Raw genomic sequence first — 24,527 nt, forward strand, 5'->3', positions numbered from 1 at the left:
GGCTAGGATGTCTTTTCTTACAACACTTTATGTTGGAAAACAAGAGACTGTCCGATTAACTGAACTGAAAAAATAATATAAAGGCTAATAACAATTACATTCAGTATAACAGTCAGATGTACGTATTTTTAAACATTTGTTTATGCCTGTCCATCCCAAAATGTTGTTAAAGTCTGTTGCGTAAATAAGTGGCTGTAAACCAAAGTAATTTGCTGAAAAAATATCAATGACATCATTGATTTTTTGCATTTGACCTGACATTAATACAAATAAAGATTACAAAAATGTAATGTAAATCATCATGTAAACTGCATGATGCAGGAATCACAATAACTTGGAAATTTCCTAAAATATCACATTCTTACCTACAATTATGTGTCTTAAGTGTCAACAAAGGCTGAGTTGATAGACTTCCTATTTATTATACAGTACAAAGAGATTTCTCAAAGTATCCATGTCAAGCATGTTAGAATGTTCATGCATTTAGTTTCGACAATTCACTCCATACTGACACTCATTCATATGTACAAATGAAGGCGTCAGAGCGGGCAGGTGATCAAACCAAATCAAGCTTAACCATTCAAACATTTTGGATGGTGCTCAAATCCCTGAACAATTTGAAGGACCCTTCCTATTAAGGGTGTAACGGTACATGTATTTGTATTGAACCGTTTCGGTACGTGGTCCTCGGTTCGGTACATGGGCGTACCGAACGAGTTTCTGACGTAATGTAAAGTGCTGTCAAATTTAGCGCGTTAACGGGTAGTAATTAATTTTTTAAATTAATCACGTTAAAATATTTGATACATTTAACGCAAGCGCGGAATGCCCGCACATGCTTCCCATAATCCCACTGTTACGTCCCACGGACGGCTGCTCAGGGCGTAACATAAAACGAGCCACCCACACAAGTTGCGAGTGGATACAAATTTATTCACACAAGTCGAACTCGCAATGAACAAAATATACAAAATGCGGAAGAAGCTAGCTTCAGCGTAAGCCCAGGCCAAAACAACAAACAAAATGAAACTACACTTGAACCCCACCCGCTAAGTAAACCCTGATTGTAAAAAAGAAAAAACAATACAGCCACTACCCTGGCTTCTACACTAAACAAAACGGGTTGAACGAAAACGGCAGTTTACCTCTACTGCTGCGGTGCTCTTATTTACAGTGGTGAACAAAAACGATCCAATAACGAATGAACACAAAATATCTCACCGAAAAAGCGGGAGTGTAACAAAATAGCGATCAAATGCACAGGTGAATGAATGGCAAACAGCTGGCGAGGAGGTACGCGGCACATATGCTGTCAAATGCAAAGTTGCGAACTCTGAGTGTTGACTGTAAAATGACGAGCGGTCAGATGACTTTTGTTAACGTTGCCTTTATTTGGTTAACAAGACTCAGGCACAATACAACACACACGCGGGTATGCAAGCTCAAACAACGGCCTAAAAGTATTACCTAGAGCCGTATTACAGTGTATCGGATTAGCTGCCATAAAGCAAGTGTCGTTATTACCGCAAATGTCAACAAAGCGCTGCATAATGAATACATGTCAGACAGCAGCTAGTTCGGGTGGCCCGTCAGCGGCGGTGACGTCGTCTGCCCGTCCGGCGTCAATCAGAGTACGCCATGTTGGGAGGGGAGGCAGCCAGCTGGCAGACGCGGCGATCAGATGACTGACAGTCTCAAAAAAGATAACAATTAAACGGCCAGGGCCGTCGCACCACTCGGAAGTGTAGTGAGCAGCGTGGGTAACGGTTAAATGTTAACATGGAAGATGGTTGGCCCTCTGGGTGGGGAATTCAGATTAAAAAAGAATATAGATGGAACAACTCTTCACTTGATTGTTGCAACTGTTCAGTTTTGCACATCAGATATTTATTTTAAAGAAAAAGTCTTAGCCAAAGTTATTTTTATTTTGTTTTTCAAAATATCTACATTTCAGAATATTGCATTTCCTATTTTTGAGCAGAATTCTAGCTTTGTGTAGGCTAATGTTCCTATTGTTGAAAGCACAAAAGTGTGTAATTAACAACTAGCACATTTATATTTTGCATTTTGTTTTCTTACTGTACCGAAAATGAACCGAACCGTGACCTCAAAACCGAGGTACGTACCGAACCGAGATTTTTGTATACCGTTACACCCCTATTTCCTAATATAAAGCGGTTATTAGGAGAAAGCTCCAAACAATAGAGATTGATTAATAAAAGAGAGTGATGGTTTTATTCAAACAGTTTCAAGACGGGGATCTAAAAGAATAATATGTCTCCGACTTAGTTGGGTTGACGTGCTCATCTGGAGAGCAGTACATCAACAGAGAGTCATAAATGCCTGTTTGGAAATCTGCTGGGATGTTTATGAGAGCGACTGAGAGGGAACAACATTTTGAACACTTCTACAAGTCTTCCTCAGGGGGGAAAACATGCTCCATTATTTACTGTTCCCAGTCCCGAGTCCTAATCAAGAGCGCTGAGCTCCCCAGGCAGCAGCGCTCCGGGGTGCAATCTCCCTATAAGCATAAACACACCCATAAATTCAAACAGGCCGCCACAGTTGCGGGGGTTGAATTCCTCGAGACATTCTGCATAAAAATATACGACGATAAAGGAATGAATGTGTGCTTTTATCACTGTGTGTGTGTAATGTTAAAATGAAATGTAATGTTAAAAATATACTCGAGTGTATGAAACCAAACACCTGCAAAGAAGCGTTGATAACTTGTATATCTTAATCCATTTATTAAAAATCTAATTACATGTGTATAAAATGTACATGATGAGATATTTATCAAGATTTTTTAAATTTGCAAAATCATTTTGATTGACAGTTTTTACAATGTAAAAGAACTACAAAGATATTTTTTGAAATTGGTGCCTCAATTAACTAATTTACTACCACACATCAAGTCAAAATACATCTGCTTTTTTCAAGAGCCACAGAATATTTGGTTCTATGGTTACATGAGCACAGAACTTACCAAAAAAAGATTACATTCCCATCTTTCATCATAAAAAAAAGTTGTTTTTACATTTTTGCTCTTTAGTTATGAGCAGTTTATCATTATGAACCATATTGTTTATACATCTTTGGTAGTGAATGAGATAAATAAGTTAAATGCATTTTAATCTGGTATTGGTTACATTGTCAACTTACTATTGTTACGTTTTAACACCCAAACTGCCATTCGCTAGACAGAGAAAAACTGCTCTCCACCATACACAGTGGTATGATAAAGTATCTAAACCTTTCGGATTTTTTCACATTTCTGCACAAAATCACCATCAAATGTGATCTGATCTTTGTCAAAATCACACAGATGAAAAAACTGTCTGCTTCAACTAAAACCACCCAAACATTTATAGGTTTTAATATTTTAACGAGGATAGCATAAAACAATGACAGAAGGGGGAAAAATAATTAAGTGAACTCTCTGCCTAAGGAGACTTAAAGAGCAATTGAAACCAATTTTTACCAAACAATTTAAATCAGGTGTGTGCCCAATCACTGATGAGTGGTTTAAAGCTGCCCTGCCACTATAAAACACACCCCTGGTAAGAAATGTCTGGATGAGAAGCATTCTCTGATGTGCATCATGGCTTGGTCAAAAGAGCTGTCTGAAGACCTGCGATCAAGGATTGTTGATTTGTATAAAGCTGGGAAAGGATACAAAACCATCTCTAAAAGTCTAGATGTTCATCAATCGGCAGTCAGAGAAGTTGTCTACAAACGGAGAGAGTTTGGCACTGTTGCTTCTCTCTTAAGGAGTGGCCAAGTCAAAGTCCAGACTTGAACCCCATTGAGATGCTGCAGCATGACTTAAAGACAGTGATTCATGCCAGACATTCCAGGAATCTGACTGAACTAAAACAGTTTTGTAGAGAAGAATGAGCCAAGACTAGTCCTGATTGATGTGCCAGACTAATCTGCAGCTACAGGAAGCATCTAGTTGGAGTTATTGCTGCTTGGGGGGGGGGGGGGGGGGGGTTTACAAAATATTAAATGAGGTGGTTCACTTACCTATTTTTCCCACTTCTGTCATTGTTTGCATACTATCCTCATTAAAATATGAAAACCTATGTTTGGGTGGTTTTAGTTAAAGCAGACACTGTTTTTCATGTGTGTGATTTTGACAAAGATCAGATCACATTTGATAGGGATGTTGTGCAGAAACGCGAGAAATTTTAAAAAGGTTCAGACACTTTTTCATACCACTGTACAGGTTATCCCCAGGTTACAAACGAGTGCCGTTCCTAGGCAGGCGATGTAACCCGGCTTTTCGAGTAAATTGGAATGAACCCTTTAAGTACCTAAGATCCCCCCTGAACCTTAAAATAACTGTCCAAAAATGCATAGTGTTCATCATGTTAATAATGACTATTCGGGCTTAAAAAAAATAAAAAATAAATAAATATTTGGGCTTTACTCTTGAGTGAGTCGCCTTGCTGAGAGAAAAGGGTGCTGTGGAAAGAGTCGGGAGGCGAGAGAAGGGGAATATCATGGCGGCTCAGGTTGCTAGCGGGACTCTCTTAACACGAGACTGCCGTCGCAACAAAAAAAAAACGGATCGAGACTCACAAGAGGAGTCCGCGCCAGGATGGAGCAGCAGCAGGATGACAACAAGAAAGTGGGACATGACGTCAGGAACTGCAGGACGGCGGCCACACTGCTGGGGGAGGAGGGTATTCTGACATGGCAAGAGCTAGGTGCTGTTTACGCAATTTAAATAAAATTTTTTTAAAAAACCAAAAAAAACAGGAATGCCGGACGAGACTCAAGCGTCATAAAGTCAAAATCACTTAAGTCGGGCATCGTTACCAGGTGACTACCTGTATTACTGTAATTTCCCGAATATAAGGCGCACCCGTGTATAATGCGCACCCCAAATTTACTTGTAAAATCTAGGGGAAATTATTGTACCCATTTATAACGCGCACCCTAATTTTAGCACCAATAAATAGAAGAATACAAGAAAACAGAGCTCGTGCACAGATACAGAGATGTCATTTTACTGACTGGTGAAACACAGCACAAGCATAGCACATTGGTAGTTCAAAACATTACCGTAAACTGACAATATTTACGGTAATAATATGATTTGACAACTTCTCCAACTTACCAGAATCTAGGAGAAAAGAAAACAGATGTGACTTTTCTTTTAAAGGCTGCTGTATAACTTGCTCGTTTCCTCATGATGAATAAATCTTTCTTCCATGGATTGATACGGTAAAATGAAAGTGAGAACGTAAGTCGAAAATCCGAGAGCGCTCATCGCTGTCAACACGACAGTAACAAAAGGCACTGTTGTTATTTGGGTTTGAGTTTCCCGAGGGACCGATATAGTTGACGGACACAGGAAGTGTGTGTCCTTACATTTGTTATGGTCCGAATTGCGGAGCTGCAATAAACGTCGACTCAAATGAGTTCAAGAAACTAAATTCTGTGCTTTATGAAGAGTGAAAAAAGCAGAATTTAACACAGACGAAATCATTCGGCCGATTAGAGTGAAGTATTACCGAAACAAAATGGTGACGTCACATACCGTAATGGTCGGCAACGGGTCGCCGCATACGTTTCTTCAACACAACGTGGCCGTGTCAATGAAAAAAAATCAGTTTATATATATATGTAATACATATATATTTCTGTCTCCATCCATGTACCCGTTTATAATGCGCACCATGAGTTTACAAGTTGATTTTGGGGGGAAAAAGTGTGCGTTATATTCGGGAAATTACGGTAACTCATTTGCTCCCATAAACAGATACAGTACATATGTTATATTTTTAATTGTTTCAGTGTCTCAAAGACGTATTTATACGTCTTTAACTTTTTTTTTCATAAGACACATCTCTGGGTTCTGATCAACTGAGCTCCAAAGCACAAAGCTGAAATTCCATTTTAAAGCAGTGAAACTGGCCACTGGAGGGCAGTAGCGCATTTGGTAAGACCCACAACCCGTTTCATCAGCAATGAACGGCCGGGCCGCACAGTCCGAGCGCCGGCGGAAGGATGCCAGGCGGACGACCGAGCAGAGCAACCGAGAGGACGCCCGGGATGCCAGGCGCTGGACGACCGAGCAGAACGACCGGGACCACCAGTGCAGCGGAAGATGCCATTGAGTATGTGCTGTTCGCCGAGCAGACCCCGCGGAAACTCAAAAAAATCCATCTTTATGAGACAGGCGGCGATGACGGAAAAGTTAACCCGGCTGTCGCGGCTCTCAGTTAGTTATGTGTTAATAAATTGTTACTCTGCCATCAAAAGCTCTATTTGTCTTGTTGTTTATGTTATTTTGTAATAGGACAACATTATTCAGATGTTTGGGATGCAACTAGCAAAAAATAGCTGTGTTACAGTCAAAGTTATGTTTGAAATGTATGCTTTCACAAAAAGCTCAATTTCTCTGTTTCTTCATCAGAAATTGGAAAACTGCTCAAACTAAGCTATTTTCTAATGCTGATTTCAAAAGAATGGAAAAAGATATAAACTAACTTTTTTTCTGCTGAAAGAAGAAAGTCTAATCTTTCTTTTGGTGGGTTCCATGTTTTGAATGAATTTCAATTTTGAATGAATGAATTTTCTGTGGGCCTTGCAAAATCAGTCAAAACCCAATAAAATGGCCGGGAGCGAAGGGCCTTGCTCCGGTGAAAAAGGCTGGGAGTGAATGAGTTAGAAAAAAAAGAAAAAAATCTCCTTAGTGTCCCTAAATGTCTCATCAGCCCAGAGACATGAGAAGCACAACCAAAAACGTGCATTCCATCTCCTGGCTAACTCTGAGTCAACAGGCAACAATAAGTTCACAATCAAATAAAATCATTAATCATCCCTGAGTCAATTAAAAATAACAAGTGGGGTTGATACATATATACCTACCAAAGTGATTCGGCCACAAATAATTTTAATGGCAATTTTAAATCCGCAATTATTTAATCAGGCTTCAGATGGTGGGAGGCAGGTAAGGCAGGCCAATAACAATCAGGCTCTAAGGATCGATGCGTATACATATATCCCTAAAATACAGCTAGCAAATTTCATTCTGATCCGTCCACAAATAAAAGAGGAGTAGCAAATTTAATCCCTCAATTAATTAGTCTAATTAATCAGTCCTTAGACAAAAAAATAAAATAAAATAAAAATCCGGCTCTGAAGATCAATGTGTATACATTCCTATGGGGGGGGGGGGGTAGAAGACTAAGAACAACAAATTGAGCGAGAACGTGAGATCTCACTTCGACTGTTCAAAGACTATTTAGACTTTTAAGACATCGGTGAGACAAACGGTTGAAAAATGGGCTGAGTTTTAAAAAAAAAAGGGGGGGGGGGTCTGACTCAAAATAAAAAACCCTGAACCTTCAACATTATATTCAAAAATAGCATTCCCTAAAATTAACATACCACACACAATTTTTACAACTACGTGTACTTATGGAAGCCCCTTAAGATTGTCACTCTTCCTGTTGAGTGAGATTACATGTACCACCAATCATTTTACGTAATTTGCCTATTCGAAAAATTTTGGAACTGACTGTATGTCACTTTATTCGTTCATCAGGATCAAACACTAAGCATCAAACTGATGGTCGGTACTGAACAGTTAAAAACTTTACCACAATAAATTTTCTTAGTACTGATTATACTGTATGCCAGAAAGTCACCACCATATTAAATAGAAATGTAAAACTAAAAGAATTTCTATTATGTAATGTAAACTACTCTCCAGCAGCTGCCTAACATACATTTTTTTAAACAGTATAGTGGCTTTAATATACTAATTCAACCTGAGTGCATCTTATACGCTATAGGTTCACTTACACACTATACACAAAGTGATTAATAATGTTAATGCACATAATGTTCTCTTAAATTATTAACATTACCTATGAGGGAGCATTGCATTATTGCATCCATCTATTTATTTATCTATATGCCAATCTGACCAGATCTCCACTTTGCTCTGTTTTGGATGTCTAAGCATCCTACTTGAGATTTATTTAGAATTATAAACATTGTAGTAGAAAATATGATATACAAATGATTCAAAATCAACAACATGTAACATGCCTCAGGTAAATTTGGCACACTGGTCGTTACCCGGATTGGACAGTTTTAAAAAAAATGTTTCAAAGTGGAGGTCAGACATTTTGGTATATTCAGGGTCATTTGCGTAGTACAGTGTATGCGTATGTGTGTGTGCAGTTTAGTATGCAGGGGGACCAAGGCGTGCGACATCCACAGAGAACCAGGACCCTCGCTGACCCCTGTCTATAATTCATCCTATGGAATATGGGGCCAAAAGGAAAGTCTTGGTTCTTTCCCACCCAAAAAGAGGATAGAGAACCTTTTCACTTTGTTGCATGGCACCGTGACCTCGGATTAAAGCAAGGAAGAGAAAAAGCCTAGAAACCGACATTAAATTTTCAGCTTTCAACCCGTGGGATTTTCCAGCGGGCTCTCCCGTTTATCAATGTGTGAAGAACAAGTTTGTGTGTGTGTGTGTGTTTCAGGGGACTTGAAGACAAACTGAATGGTGTGAATATTGAAATTGTCATCATTTCATGTAGTGTTGTCACTATAGAACTTCATTTTACTAAGAACTTGCCGATGTCAAAGTGTGTGTAAATGATAAAATAGAACTTACCAGATGTTCCAATCCTGCCTTCATGATCCCACTATCCCTGCAACACAAGAGCAAATTTCCAAACCGTGAATCAAGTTCTCACACATGCAAACAAAATTATCGGCTATTACCGGACTACAAGACGCTCCATTTTTTCCTTCATTTTGAATCCTGCGGCTTATAGTCTAGTGCGGCTTATTTGTTGACTTATTTGTGTTAATATCTCATAATACAGTAAGGACAGCTGAGGCTTATAGTCCAGTGCGGCTTATCTATGAATAAGTGCCGTTTTTGTGCCAAATTTGGTGGGTGGCGGCTTATAGCCAACTGCGCCTTATAGTACGAAAATTACAGTAATTATATTGTTTCATTTTGGTCTGACTTCAACAAAAACCTGCTCCTGAACTTGAACAGTGGTGTATCAACTTTAAAGCAACTGTACATATGATTTATACACATAAAGTCAATTTTAAAAAAAAAAGCAAACAGAAGGAAACAACTATTAAGCTAATTATGCAATTACAAGCAGCACACACAGTATGTATTATAAAGCTACTGAACAGTTGATGGGTGCAGTTTGGTGACTCATTTTATGATTAATTCATTGACGAGTCCAGGTAAGATGTAGGTTACTTTACCTTCCCTCCAAACACAAGAACCTGTGTTTCTACCAAAAAGTTCTATTTTGGTTTCATCTGACCATAACACATTCTCCCAGTCCTCTTCTGGATCATACAAATGATCTCTAATGAACCGCAGACGGGCCTGGATGTGTACTGGCTTCAGCAGGGGGACACGTCCGGCAGTGCAGGATTTGAGTCCCTGGCGGCGCATTGTGTTACTGATAGTAGCCTTGGTTACTGTGGTCCCAGCTCTCTGTAGGTCATTCACTAGGTCCCCCCGTGTGGTTCTGGGATTTTTGCTCACCGTTCTTGTTATCATTTTGACGCCACGGGGTGAGATCTTGCATGTTCCAGATTGAGGGAGATTATCAGTGGTCTTGTATGCCTTCCATTTTCTAATAATTGTTCCCATAGTTGATTTCTTTACACCAAGCGTTTTACCTATTTCAGATTCAGTCTTCCCAGCCTGGTGCAGGTCTACAATTTTGTTTCTGGTGTCCTTCGACAGCTCTTTGGTCTTGGCCATAGTGGAGTTTGGAGTGTGACTGACTGAGGCTGTGGACAGGTGTCTTTTATACCAATAATGAGTTAAAACAGGTGCCATTAATACAGGTAACGAGTGGAGCCTCGTTAGAAGTCGTTAGAAGAAGTTAGACCTCTTTGACAACCAGAAATCTTGCTTGTTTCTAGGTGGCCAAATACTTATATTCCACTCTAATTTGCAAATAAATTCTTTAAAAATCAAACAATGTGATTTTCTGTTTTTTTTCCACATTCTGTCTCTCATGGTTGAGGTTTACCCATGTTGACAATTACAGGCCTCTCTAATCTTTTCAAGTAGGAGAACTTGCACAATTGGTGGTTGACTAAATACTTATTTGCCCCACTGTATTATACTTCAATCAAAAATTGAATTATTGGATATCTGTTGCCGACAACGGGAGCCAAAGAGCGATGCTCATTTTTAACTCTTTCGGTGCCAATGAGAAAAAAAAACATAACCAGAATCCAAACGATGAGTTGCAATGACGGCATTTTTTTCGACTGCTTTATTTAGCTGGCTTCTTCCAATTAAAAATGATTGGATGTATACTGCATTTTCGTCAGTGGCAGCCAATGAGATGATAATCATATTAAAAAGTGTGTGTAATGAACACAGCAGAAGCAGCAGAATGGCAAGTGGGGAAAATGTGAGTGCGTGTGTGTTGGGGGGGGTGGAAGAGGGAAAGGCAAATTGGCAGTAAATAATAAATGCAATTTTGGCATATTTCAAATTTGCAGCAGTGGAAATCAAAAGATCAAGAGAATACAAACAGCCTCCGATCCCAGCATCGCCGACCAACTCTGGTCCCCATTACTGACAACTGTGGGTGTGCAAGAGAGAGTGTGTGTGTGCGTGTCCGCACAAGACGAGAGGGAAAGGCTTATCGACAGGCTTCAGTTGCTAATGCAGCCAGCAGCATCACAGTGTAAATCTATACCATCTCTAAAATTACACACTGTCCATTGCACCCCCCACCATCCCTTATCCTGTCCTCCTAAAAATCCATCCATCCATCCATCCATCAAGCCACATTCCATAAACGGGGTCAGTCCCACATCATTAATTTCAAATAAGGTCTGATGGAACGATATAAAGATAGATTAAGGGGGGAAAAAAGGTTGACGGAAGAAGTGCACAGAAACTAATACAACGTTGTGGCGCGTGGGTGCGTCACAAAAAACAGTTACTTCACAGTTATTTTCAAAATTGTTCAAAGAAGCCTTTCACAGAGTAATTTTACCTGAGAGAATATTTCGATGCTGCTAGTGAGCAACAGGGTTCGAAATAGGCTGTAAAGCTGACATGTCCAAAGTCCGGCCCGGGGGCCAAATGCGGCCCGTGGACAAATTTCATCCGCCCCCCCAGCCTCTGTCATAAAATCAATAACGTCTGGCCCGCACACAGACTTAATAAATTGGTCAGCAGTACTGCTACCAGCATATGAAGTAACCTACACACTAAATGCTGCTCCTCATTTACCCAGTAAAAGACAGCAGCACTCTAACATTACCCCATGTGACCCAATTTTCTAAAATGGCGACTATCAACAAAAAAAAAGAAAGTTGACTGCAACTGCGGACGCTTCAAGGATAGGTGGAAATTGGACTATTTCTTCACTAAAATACGCAACAACTGTGTCTGCCTCATTTGCAAAGAGACAGTCGCTGTTTTTAAAGAGTTCAATGTGAGGCAATATAATCAAACAAGACACGCTGACATGTACGACAAGATTACAGGGAAGATACGTAGCGAGAAATTGAAGCAACTTGAAACTAGTTTAATTTAGGGCTGTCAAATGATTAAAATTTTTAATCGAGTTAATTACAGCTTAAAAATTAATTAATCGTAATTAATCGCAATTCAAACCATCTATAAAAAATGCCATATTTTTCTGTAAATTATTGTTGGAATGGAAAGATAAGACACAAGACGGATATATACATTCAACATACGGTACATAAGCACTGTATTTGTTTATTATAACAATAAATCAATAAGATTGCATTAACATTAACATTCTCTTAAAGCGATCCATGGGTAGAAAAACTTGTACTTCTTAAAAGATACATGTTAGTACAAGTTATAGAAATTTTATATTAAAACCCCTCTTAATGTTTTCGTTTTAATAAAATTTGTAAAATTTTCAATCAAAAAATAAACTAGTAGCTCGCCATTGTTGATGTCAATAATTACACCATGCTCACTCACCAAACCCATAAAATCATTTGGACCCAAGCGCCAGCAGTGGGCGCCAAACAACAAAAAACAAGTAACAAGCGGACATTACACTGCTGTCATTTTAATTTGTTTGAGCGGGGCATGTGCGTTAATCAGTAGTAATAAGTTACATTACTCACTACTTCTTCCAAAAAGTAACTGAGTTAATAACTGAATTACTCTATAGTAAAAGTAACTAGTTACCAGGGAAAGTAACTATTTCCGTTACTTTAATAAGAACTTGTTGTATGTCAAAGAATTTGAAATTTTCTGAGCAGTATTCGAGTCAGTGGAATAGAGAAGAACAGACAGGTAGTTAACTTGTTAGGTGCTTCAGCAGATTTGAATTGCTTACCACAGATTTCGACAAAAGCTTTGCTCCGGGACATAAATTACACATTACATGCAGGTTCTTTCCTTTAATTTCGACAAACTTGAAATAGTGTCTATATCTCCACCTCTTAAAGGACCATTTTTCTTCTGAATGCTCTGCCATCCCGACCCTGTGCATCTGTTTTGCGTGTGTGTGTTTGCCGCACGCGCTGTTCCGGTTTGCTTGTGAAATCACCGCCTCTGATTGGCTTACCACGACACATGACTCTAACCCCAGCCACTCACAATCACTTCCATCGCATCTCTCGAGGGGCTGCATTTAGATAGGCTCGTTTCCCGACAATTCACGTCACCTTCAAAGCGTCTGCCGTCCTCAAGATGGAAGCAGAATTATTGCTGGCTGACAGTGGGAGATGGGAACGAGGCTAGCATCAGGTGTAGCAAACACAGAAACGTTACCAAACTTTGGAAAGCATTGTCTAATTGAATGAGCAGGGACAAACAGCTTGGAGTCAGAAATACGTGCGCTATTCTCGAACCTGAACGCACCCCAAGTCTTGGATGACAAATCAACAGAGCAGCGAGTCGACTCGACACGGCTGGTAGTTTCTTCAATTTATTCAGAGTAAGTAACGCACCGCTTTTGACCGTCAGTAACGGTAACGGCGGAAAAAGTAATTAGTTAGATTACCCCGTTACTGAAAAAATAACGCCATTACGTAACGGCGTTATTTATAACAGCGTTACTCCCAACACTGGCGTTAATTGTGTCAAATATTTTTGCGTGATTAATTTAAAAAATTAATTACCCCCCGTTAACGCGATAATTTTGACAGCCCTAGTTTAATTTTAAGGCAGCAGCATTTCGCAAGAGCCCGAGTCGAAAGAGAACGCCAGGCTAGTTGCAAGATTGTTGAAATTATTAATTTAAAAAATAATAAAGCAAATGTGATACACAGAATGGCTTACTAAAATTTGCAATATATAATAATATAATAATATATTGTTCTATGTAAAGGACTTCAGCCGAGGTCAGCCCCCCACATTTTTACCACACCAAATCTGGCCCCCTTCGCAAAAAGTTTGGACACCCCTGCTGTAAACAGTTCATCTTTTCAGTTACAATCTTTTTTTTTTTTTTTTTTTTTTTTTTTGTACTCTAGCAGGTGCTGCTGTTTTGATTAGCAACTCCTTGGATCAACAGTGGTCGTGTGTGAGCAAGAACATCTACAATCTATAATTTGAGAATTACAACTCCCCCTTTCCTCTAAGGGAGGTGTTTATTTGCTCAAGATAAGACAGATCGATGGATCGGTAACTTCCCTTGAGGGAAATTAACAAAATATAAAGAGGCAATGAAAGCAAAGGGTCAGACGGTAAGCATGAAAGCCCGTTTGTTGTTTATTCCTTCTTCTCGGCAGCACAAAGTCAACCACTTAAGGCCAACTTCATCTGGCCTGTAATTACATTACATTGTGACAAAACACCCCGCCGCATTCATTATAGATGGCGGGGAGCGCGACGGGCAGACAGCAAGACATTTGTTACCGTGGTGACAGTGTGTGTAATCCGCTAATGAAGCACAATTAGCGGGAAACAATCTAACACGAGGGAGGGAGACAAGGACGTGCTCTCACATCCCTCCTCCTTTTTCAGTAGGTTTTCACTTTTTTAAAAATATTTTTTGGTATCAAATTTTGATTGAAAACATCATTTCAAATGACATTTAATCAACTTCTCCTTTAAATGTTGTCCTGACTTCAGGAGAGGGCAAGTGAAATCCATCCGTTTTACATGCTCATTCCTGTGTTGAACACATCATCTAATCTGATGAAGTCTTCAGGGAGCAAGCTCTCTGTTTCTCCTCATCCTCTCCCTTCCTTCTTACGCATCCCTCTTTCCACGCGGCGGGGGCATTGATTTCTGAATTACGCCACAATATTAAATAATTAATACACTTGCCATGATTGATGTTTTGCATTAGGCCCATATTAGGTTATCAATCAAAATCCACTTGGTTTAATGTAATAATATTGAAAATATGTCAGCGCCTGTTCGTCCAATTTGTAGTGGAGGCAGGCCAGATAGTAATGGCGGTGTAGCACAAGGCCTGGGAGATACGGCGGCCTTGCTCACTACATCGCTCATGGTGCATTACACGACAGAGAAGAAATGGACAGGGGAGTTGTTAATGCGAAGATGCCACAGGTTTGACATGATGGCTCGCCGTGAAAAATTCAGAACGATTGCTGCCAGCTCCTCCTTTTCAAAATGGACTGAATCTAAATTGCTATTAAGGGTGTTTTTTGATATCAGCCCTACTCACCTACGTCACAAAATGACGTGTCGCTGTATCCGGCTGCCATATTGTCCGTCATTTTTAAGCCCTATTCTCAATGGTTTCAATTAGTCGTGCAATTTATAGAGCAATTCATGGAAGCCCCGGTGTTATCTGACGCTGTAAACTCATTGGATGCGTTGCATAAAAGGCGTTATGTGGAAAAGCTTCAGTTTATCCATTCGCCAGGTCCATATTTGCTGCCTAAATCGATGTTTTTCGACCCGCTGTCTTCGCCGTCTCTGCTACCTTGATATTTACAACTATCTTGTCCACACAAAATCAGCCTATTCTCACGAAAGTTTGAAAAACTTGGAGGCTTATAAATACTTCGTTGCTGGTTGGGTGAAACAGGTCCTCGTCCACGAAAATTCGGCAGGAATCTATCTTGTGCTCGGGAAGGTGAGTTACGAAATTTTCAATTCAAAATCTTTTGTTCTTGCTAACATCCACTGTCAAGTCTCATGTATTTCATGTCATTTGTCAATGGAGCTAGGGCTTTTAATGTTTACATGGTTTAGCGATAGCACTCTCACTACATACGTACATATATAATATGTAATAAATATGAAGTGCGATAGCACTACTCCAGATTGTCCCTAGTTGAATTTATTTTTTGGCTTTTGACCTCAATAGTGAAATTGTAAATTAATTGTATGACAACTGTCTTATTATCCCCTTATAATTATATATTTTCAGGTAGTTCATTCACAACGTCTGAGTGTATGTCGTCGGCGATTAGCCTACCAATGATCTTAATTGTGGTTGTCAGCCCAAAACCCTCTAAATATATATTAAATGCATCTTACCAGATATAAAATGACTACTACATAATCTGTGGTAATCGTTTGGAGCCCAGTTTTCTCGTCGAATTGCAGCACTCCATCTCGCTCTCCTCTCCGGGTCTCTCGGAATACGGTAGAACTTCAAGTCTCTCCATCTATCTTCTCTGTTATTGCAACCGACCGCCACACACGCTTTCACCATTTTGATTATTAACGTTAACGAGCAGAAAAACACGCCATAATAGGAGGAATTTACGTAGCGGTAATGCGTCAACACGACGAGTTGAAGGACAATATGGCGCGGGGGCGTGGTTGTGACGTCATGTGAGTAGGGCCTATACAAACCGGATTCGGTTGAAGTTGGGAAATTGTGTAAAATGTAAATAAAAACAAAATACAACAATTTGAAAATCCTTCTCAACCCATATTCAATCAAATACACTACAATGACAACATATTTAATGTTCAAACTGATAAACTTAATTGTTTTTTGTCAAATAATAATTAATTTAGAACTTCATGGCTGCAACAGATCCAGTAGAAGTTGGGAAAGGTGGCAAAAAATACTGAGAAAGCTGAGAAAAGCTCATCAAACACCTATTTGGAACATCTCACATGTGATCATGCTAATTGGGAACAGGTGGGTACCATAAAAGGAGCCTCCCCAAACATGCTCAGTCATTCACAAGCAAGGATGGGGCGAGGTTGACCACTTTGTCCACAACTGCGTGAGAAAATAGTTTAAGAACAGCATTTCTCAAAGCAAAATTGCAAGGAATTTAGGGATTTCAACATCTACGGTCCATAATATCATCAAACGGTTCAGAAAATCTGGTGAAATCAATGCACGTAAGCGCCACGGTCGGAAACAGAGACTGAATGACCGTGACCTTCGATCCCTCAGACGGCACTGCCTTAAAAACCGACATGAGTGTGTAAAGGATATCACCAAATGGGCTCATGAAAACTTCAGAAAAGCACTGTCAGTAAATACAGTTCGAAATGAAATTCTAAGTCAAATATTATTTGAAAAATAAAATAATGTTTATGAGTTTGAGCATTAAATATGTTGTCTTTGTAGTGTATTGAATTGAATATAGGTTAAAAAGGATTTTCAAATCATTGTATTTTGTTTTTATTTGCATTTTACACAATTTCCCAACTTCAACTGAATCCGGGTTGTAAATTTTCTTCTCTTACCAACTACCATAACACAAATTCTTTCATTACTATAGTGGTGAATAGTCTTTCATTTATTTACAATGAGTCTTCATATTTTGAGTTGAATTTGACACCCTTTTTATTTTCCAAATCTTTTTTTCTACAGTTACTAATTATCAAAGACATTCTGACACGTGACAACTATTCCCTACATGGGGTTATTTGTCACACACTGTGGAGTTAAAATTGGATTTTCTTCGAAATAAAATTTTTGTGGGGGTTTTATAATAAAAGATATGGTACAGAATTTTTTGTGTTAATTTAAAATACTTTTCTGCTCCAAGCATGCTCCACCAATTCCCTGATGAGTACACAGAGACCTGACATTTTAACTGAGACTGCCCTAGAAAGCTTCTTCCCTTCACTAGAGTATTTCAGGTCGAACATTCTGGGAGAACGCACGCCTGTGCAAGTCCATGCGCGACCCCGCGGCAGCAGCGCTGTTTCACCGGGCCTCTGCCAAGTCTCCACTTGGAAAAAGCACTTTTCTAACCCACTTTTCGATCCCAGTTAAGATTTGCTACTGACAGTAAACAGTCACATTTACCGTTTTTACGTTTCTCATTTATGCACGGGCTTAACACAGGCTGCAGTTACGTTTTAGCCGGAGTCGACAGTCGCGGGTAAAAAAAAACTGACAAACTCCTTCTGGTGGTCGAGTTATAGCAGCATCTTTCTCAACTGATTTGCTGTGCATAGACGTCGAACGTAATGTTAGTTGGGCTGAATCCATTACGACAAACATCAATATTTAGAGGGTTTACTATCCCTAAAAATAAATAATTGAATGGCTGTTATGATGCCTGTCGCAATATGCAATAAAATTCGATTTATCGCACGGTAAATCAAAATGAAGGCGGTAATTTTTCCGCTGCAATTTATCGCCTCGCGTGCACATGTGTGCGCGCGTGCAGCTGATGTGCTGTTAAAAATTCGTCTTCCTTGTTACCAACTACGCAAAATGCATCTTTGATCAGGGTCCGGCAAAAAAAAAAAAAGCGCCGGAGCCAATCCGTTCCCAGGATATCCTATTATTCAACGTATACCGGCCGCGTCAGTGCTCCGGATTGACTGCGGACCATCTCCATCTATTGTCTATTTTTGCCACATCCGTCAAAATGGGCGGAGCCGTGCCTAGAGTCAACAGCCCAGTTGCTTATTCACGGTTTAACAAGCAAACATGGACGAAGAACGCTCCATCATGGAGGTGGAAAGTCACAAAGTGATTTATGATGCAGCAGATCAGCATTATAAGGACAACATTAAAATGAAGCTGGATGGTGTCCTATTATGTGTGTTTTTCTGGCAATGATATCAAACACACGACGTGCTGACAACTTTGTTTTTTATTAACACAAGGCGCTAAAAACACTTCCTCAACCTGTGGCTCTCGGCAAGCTGTGCCGAGTCACATGAACAAAACAACATCACCGTTGCATTCGGGGTGCTTCGGAAAACATCCAATCTGAATATTACACATGGAACGACATAGCAGAAGCTATGAGGGGAAAAGTTTTTATTTGCCTAAATGCTTAAGTTATTAAGTGCAATTTTATTTTCTTCTTGAAAAAGACATTTTATTTATTCTGTGTTTCTGTGCGATATTTATATTGTTGTCTTTTAGTTCAAAGATGCATGCTCTATTGTTTTTAGTTTTGATTTCTTAAAAAAGTATTTGTGAATTTAAGAGTAAACATTTATCGCATTTAAACGGGTATACTTGATCTACTAATATATACTGTATTCTTACTGTGTTATTGTAAATTGGTTTATTTATTATTTTTATTTTTTTAAATTGGGGGGGCGCAATAATATCGCAATAATTTATGAGATAAATTATCGCACACTAAAATATATTATCACGACAGTCCTAGCTATTACCTTTGGTTGGTCAAGTAGTGTTAATTACAAAATTAGCCTGTCACATATACTGTAATGTAATACATACACTTGGCACTTGGTGACTCCACATTAATAACAAGGGAATAGACACAAAATAGTATAATTGCTAAAAGAACAGGAAGTGGCAGATTAAGAGTGATGATGTTATTTAAGATGGTGAAAGAGTGAAGCTGGACCAACAACTTGAGCAATGGCAAACTCAATATTGACCAATTTAACCTGGTGGCATACATCACACGGTCTGCATTTCCCCTGCTATTAATGTACCTTCAATCTGCCTTCACTTGCCCTTTCTTGCACTGCCATTGGTGGCTATAGATGTCCAATCCATTTGATTTGGGAGGGCTTGTGGTAAATGATCATGTTTCAAAGGCAGCCAGTGTTAAGAATCATTCAGGCTGGATTTAAATTGTGGGCCCAAGTGCCCACTTCTGATTTAATGCCAATTCAATTTGCAGTACATTTCAAGTACCGCATTGTATTGTTCCACTTGAACCAGTGTGAACTTAGCCTGAGTTATTGCCTCATCTTCTTCAATTCACCCAAACCTCTTGGCTCCAACCAGCAGACAATTAATTACAGAGAAGATGAGTTATCATTTGTGCTAAAGTTTCTAATAATTGCATTAGGTCTCTCACAGAATGGCACCTCTCTTGTGCCAATCTTTTCCCTGAATGCAACACCTTCAGCTAAAAATCACGAAGGCAATGAATACCTTTAGTCTGCCAACAGAAGAGAAAGAGGGTCTTAAAATGCAGGAGGAGTCATTTGATTTCCAGCTAACAGAGCTGCCCATTAGCCAGGCACTCATCAGCCATGCATTATCAGCGCCTTTGTGTGTCAGTGTGTGTGTGTGTGTGTGTTAAGACTAACCCTTTCACTGAAGCACTTTAATAGGCTTTCCTCTTGGACTCGGGTTATCCCTTTACGCAAGGCTTATAACAGAGGGCCACACACGGCCTGAAAGATCTTATGATTTATCCCACCATGCAATTCAAAAACAAATATGGTGAATAAACGCTAATGGCTCACATGCGGCAATTGTGTGAGAGCTTCTATTGGTGTTGACTAGCAACAATTCATGAATAAGATAGTTGAGTTATCACCAGCAATTTCATTTGAAGACGTGGTTTTAAACAGACTCTGATCTTTTTGTTTCTACATTGTAAAATATTATACGAGAGTGCGGGAGAGCTGGGAATGATCCCAAGTAATGATGTCATCATCAGTGTCCCCGTCATTGACATGTGGCAGTGGTCTGAAACTTTGAATGGGTAGACATCTAGAATTACACTGCTGGCCAAAAGTATTGGCACCCCTGCATTTCTGTCAGATAATGCTCAATTTTTCCCAGAAAATAATTGCAATTACAAATGCTTTGGTAGTAATAATTTCATTTATCTTGCTTGCAATATAAAAACAGAAAAGAGAATGAAAAAAAAAATTTAATCATTATCATTTTACACAAAACTCGAAAAATTGGCATGACAAAAGTATTGGCACCCTCAGCCTAAAACTTCGGAGCACAACCTTTAGACAAAATAACTGCGAACAACCGCTTCCGGTATCCATCAATGATTACAATGCTCTACTGGAATTTTAGACCATTCTTCTTTGGCCAACTGCGCCAGGTCTCTGAGATTTGAAGGGTGCCTTGTCCAAACTGCCATCTTCAGATCTCTCCACAGGTGTTCCATGGGATTCATGTCTGAACTCATTGCTGGCCACTCTAAAAGTCTCCAGTGCTTTCTCTCATACCATTTTCAAGTGCTTTTTGAAGTGTGTTTTGGGTTAATGTCCTGCTGAAAGACCCAGGACCTCTGAGGGAGACCCAGCTTTCTCACACTGGGCCCTACATTATGCTGCAAAATTTGTAGGCAGTCTTCAGACTTCATAATGCCATGCACACTGTCAAGAAGTCCAGTGCCAGAGGACGCAAAGCAAACCCAAAACATCAGGGAACTTTGTCATGTTTGACTGTGGGGACAATGTTCTTCTCTTTGAAGGCCTCATTTTTTCCCCCTGTAAACTCTGTATTGATGCATTTTCCCAAAAAGCTCTACTTTTGTCTCATCTGACCAGAAACATTCTTCCAAAATATTTTTGGCTTTCTCAGCTAAGTTTTGTCAAACTCCAGCCTAGCGTTTTTATGTCTCTGGGTCAGAAGTGGGGTCTTCCTGGGTATCCTACCATAGAGTCCCTTTTCATTCAGACGCCAACAGATAGTACGGCTTGACACTGTATTACCCTCTAACTGCAGGAGAGCTGCAACTTATTGATGTTAGTCGAGGTTCTTTTTTCACCATCCGCACAATCTTTCGTTGAAATCTCTCGTCTTTTTTTCTTTTCCGTCCACATCTAGGGAGGTTAGCCACAGTGCCATGGGCTTTACACTTATTGATGACACTATGTGCACACGGGAGACAAAGGAACATTCAGGTCTTTGGAGATGGACTTGTAGCCTTTAGATTGTCCATGCTTCCTCACAATTTTGCTTCTCAAGTCCTCAGCCAGTTCCAGGCATGAAAATGTGAGAAGGACGTAGAGGAAATACAGTTGTGGACAAAAGTTTACATACACTTGTGAAGAACATAATGTCATGGCTCTCTTGAGTTTCCAGTTATTTCTACAACTCTTGATTTTTCTCTGATAGAGTGATTGGAACCGATACTTCTTTGTCACAAAAAACATTCATGAAGTTTGGTTCTTTTATGACTTTATTATGGGTGAACAGAAAAAAGTGATCAAATCTGCTGGGTCAAAAATATACATACAGCAGCGCTAATATTTGGTAACATGTCCTTTAGCCATTTTCACTTCAATTAGGCACTTTTGGTAGCCATCCACAAGCTTCTGGCAAGCTTCTGCTTGAATCTTTGACCACTCCTCTTGACAGAATTGGTGCAGTTCAGTTAAATTTGCTGGATTCCTGACATGGACTTGTTTCTTCAGCATTGTCCACAAGTTCTCAATGGGGTTTACGTCAGGACTTTCGGAAGGCTATTCGAAAACATTAATTCTAGTCTTATTTAGCCATTCCATTACCACTTTTGATGTGTGTTTGGGGTTATTGTCCTGTTGGAACACCCAACTGCGCTCAAGACCCAATCTTCGGGCTGATGACGTTGGGTTATCTTGAAGAATTTGAAGGTAATCCTCCTCCTTCATTATCCCATTTACTCTCTGTAAAGCACCAGTCCCATTGTTAGCAAAACAGCCCCACAGCATATTACTACCACCACTGTGCTTGATGGTAGGCATGGTGTACTTGGGGTTAAAGGCCTCACCTTTTCTCCCTCCAAACATATTGCTGGGCATTGTGGCCAAACAGCTCGATTTTTGTTTCGTCTGACCACAGAACTTTCCTCCAGAAGGTCTTACCTTTGTCCATGTGATCAGCAGCAAACTTCAGTCGAGCCTTAAGGTGCCGCTTTTGGAGCAAGGGCTTCCTTCTTGCACGGCAGCCTCTCAGTCCATGGAGATGCAAAACACGCTTGACTGTGGACACTGACACCTGTGTTTCAGCAGGTTCTAATTTTTGGCAGATCTGCTTTTTGGTGATTCTCGGTTGAATCTTCACCCTCCTGACCAACTTTCTCTCAGCAGCAGGTGATAGCTTGCGTTTTCTTCCTGATCGTGGCAGTGACAAAACAGTGCCATGCACTTTATACTTACAAACAATTGTTTGCACTGTTGCTCTTGGGACCTCCAGCTGCTTTGAAATGGCTCCAAGTGACTTTCCTGACTTGTTCAAGTCAATGATTGTTCAAGTCAATAATCACTCACAAGAAATTGCTAATTTGTGTTGCTGTATGTATATTTTTGACCCAGCAGATTTGATCACTTTTTCTGTTAACCCATAATAAAGTCATAAAAGAACCAAACTTCATGAATGTTTTTTTGTGACAAAGAAGTATCTGTTCCAATCACTCTATCGGAGAAAAATCAGAGTTGTAGAAATAACTGGAAACTCAAGAGAGCCATGACATTATGTTCTTCACAAGTGTATGTAAACTTTTGACCACAACTGTATGTTCCGGCGTTCTGCCAAAATGTCCTAAATGAGGCAAATTTGACACCCGAAGTACTACCATGCGCTCTCAGCTTGATTTGTTTAGATGCATACAGGCAGAACATAGGAAAAAAATGCCTTAAGAAAATACTTAAATGTAGTTATGTCAAATAAGGACGGTTCAAATACGCTACGTGACTAATGTGGTCAACTGCTTTAATGCTAGCGCAAAAAAACACAATGGTTAAAAGTATGAGAGCGTAATGCATGCAAATAGTATTTTTGAGGGAATGAAAAGGTAACAAAAAAAACTCAATAAAAACAAAAATAGTGAGTACTTGCCGCTTTTAACCGATGTACGCATGCGTGCGAATGCTTGCGCAAGCGCGCGCTGACCATTGTATAGGACGTTTCGCCGAGTAGCAAGGAATTGCCGAACACCGGTACACTGCACAACCAAACACAATATTGAACTCTGTCATTCCACACTGTTTCAGTAATCTGCAGGAGGCACCACAGACACACATACATTTTGTGCTGGCCAACATTTTGTGCTGGCCATGTTTTATTTAGAAACAAAGAAAACGAATTAGCGCCACACATCCCTGAAATACCAATTACAGCGATATTAGAAAGAAGCTTGTGTTTCTTCTTTTATATTACCGTTAAAGACACAAGCTTGACGCTAACTTAACGGGAGCTATTTTTTCACCGGAGATTTGGCTAGCTAGCTCTGGCAGTGTTCAACGCAAGCTGCAACGAACGGCAGTGACTTTGTTATACCGCAAAATATGAAAATGATTGAAAACATTACTCACCAAATTCAGTATGCTGGCAAATGCATTCACCAAAAAAAAAAAAAAATAACATTGGGAGTAAGACCTCTCCTCGTCCAGCGAACGTGTATTTATGCTCAGAGCAAGATCATCTGTCGCAATTAGCAATCTTTGATGCTGTCCTTTTTCCCCCCTTCATTCGAACTTTTTTCTCACTCAGTAGGTGTGATTATAAGTTCGACGAAGTTGCTCACCCAGCTAAGCCTAGGCTAACATCTATCTCTGTAAGTTTTTAGTTAGTTTGTATATTGAATTTGAAAGGAAAATGTGTGTTTTGTTTTTGGCAAACATTTTCATGGTGCTACTCAGACGTATAAAAATACTATTGTACGACGTTTAAATGTATTCATTTTGTACATTTCAGTTACCACGATTTGAGAGCTCATTAAATTGAAGAAAAGCACGCCTTGTGTTTGGAGTGTTAGCATCAGCTGCGTTACTGACACACACAGCAACAAACAGGGGAAAGGCTGAGCACTGCCGCGCCAAGCCACTTCTGGCTGCATTTTTGACACATGAAAAATAGTCAATACCGGACTACGGTATGACGGAAATTTTTTTGTGGTTTTGAAACCGCGACATTTTCATACCATGGTAAACCGTGAAACCGGTAAATGCCTATTCCCAACCCCCCGCAAAAAAATTTTCCTCGGATCTATACAATTCATGTAGGTCACCCTTTTTGACTTAAATACGGCGAAATTTGCCTGCAGTATTTTGGTCTTTCTTTTCTCCATGCTCAATGTGGTACAAACAAGGACACAGGGCAGAGGTTGAGTCAACTTAAATCCATTTTAACTGGCTGCAAGTGTGATTTAGTAATTGCCACCACCTCTTATGTGCCACAGGTAAGTAACAGTGTAACTGTTAAATACAGAAATTAGAGAAGCATCACATGATTTTTCAAAGGGTGCCAATACTTTTGTCTAGCCCATTTTTGGGGTTTTGTGTAAAATGATAATGATTTAATTTTTTTCCCCATTCTCTTTAGTGTTTTTTCACTGCAAGCAAAATAAACAAAGATATTACTACCAAAGAATTTGTAATTGCAATCATTTTCTGGGAGGAATTGAGCATTATCTGACAG

General features: G+C 39.7%; 1 protein-coding gene across 2 annotated transcripts in view; it reads right to left on the reverse strand.

Moving 5' to 3' along the window:
* Window positions 1-24,527, reverse strand: part of rsrc1 (arginine/serine-rich coiled-coil 1) — a 318,330-nt gene that overhangs the window by 205,597 nt on the left and 88,206 nt on the right. For both annotated transcript variants that reach the window (XM_057838118.1, XM_057838119.1), the window contains exon 5: window positions 8,651-8,687. In XM_057838118.1, the coding sequence (XP_057694101.1) occupies window positions 8,651-8,687 (37 nt within the window). The remainder of the gene's footprint in view (window positions 1-8,650; window positions 8,688-24,527) is intronic.

This window comes from Corythoichthys intestinalis, chromosome 6 (genome assembly GCF_030265065.1).
Source record: "Corythoichthys intestinalis isolate RoL2023-P3 chromosome 6, ASM3026506v1, whole genome shotgun sequence".
NCBI lineage: Eukaryota > Metazoa > Chordata > Actinopteri > Syngnathiformes > Syngnathidae > Corythoichthys > Corythoichthys intestinalis.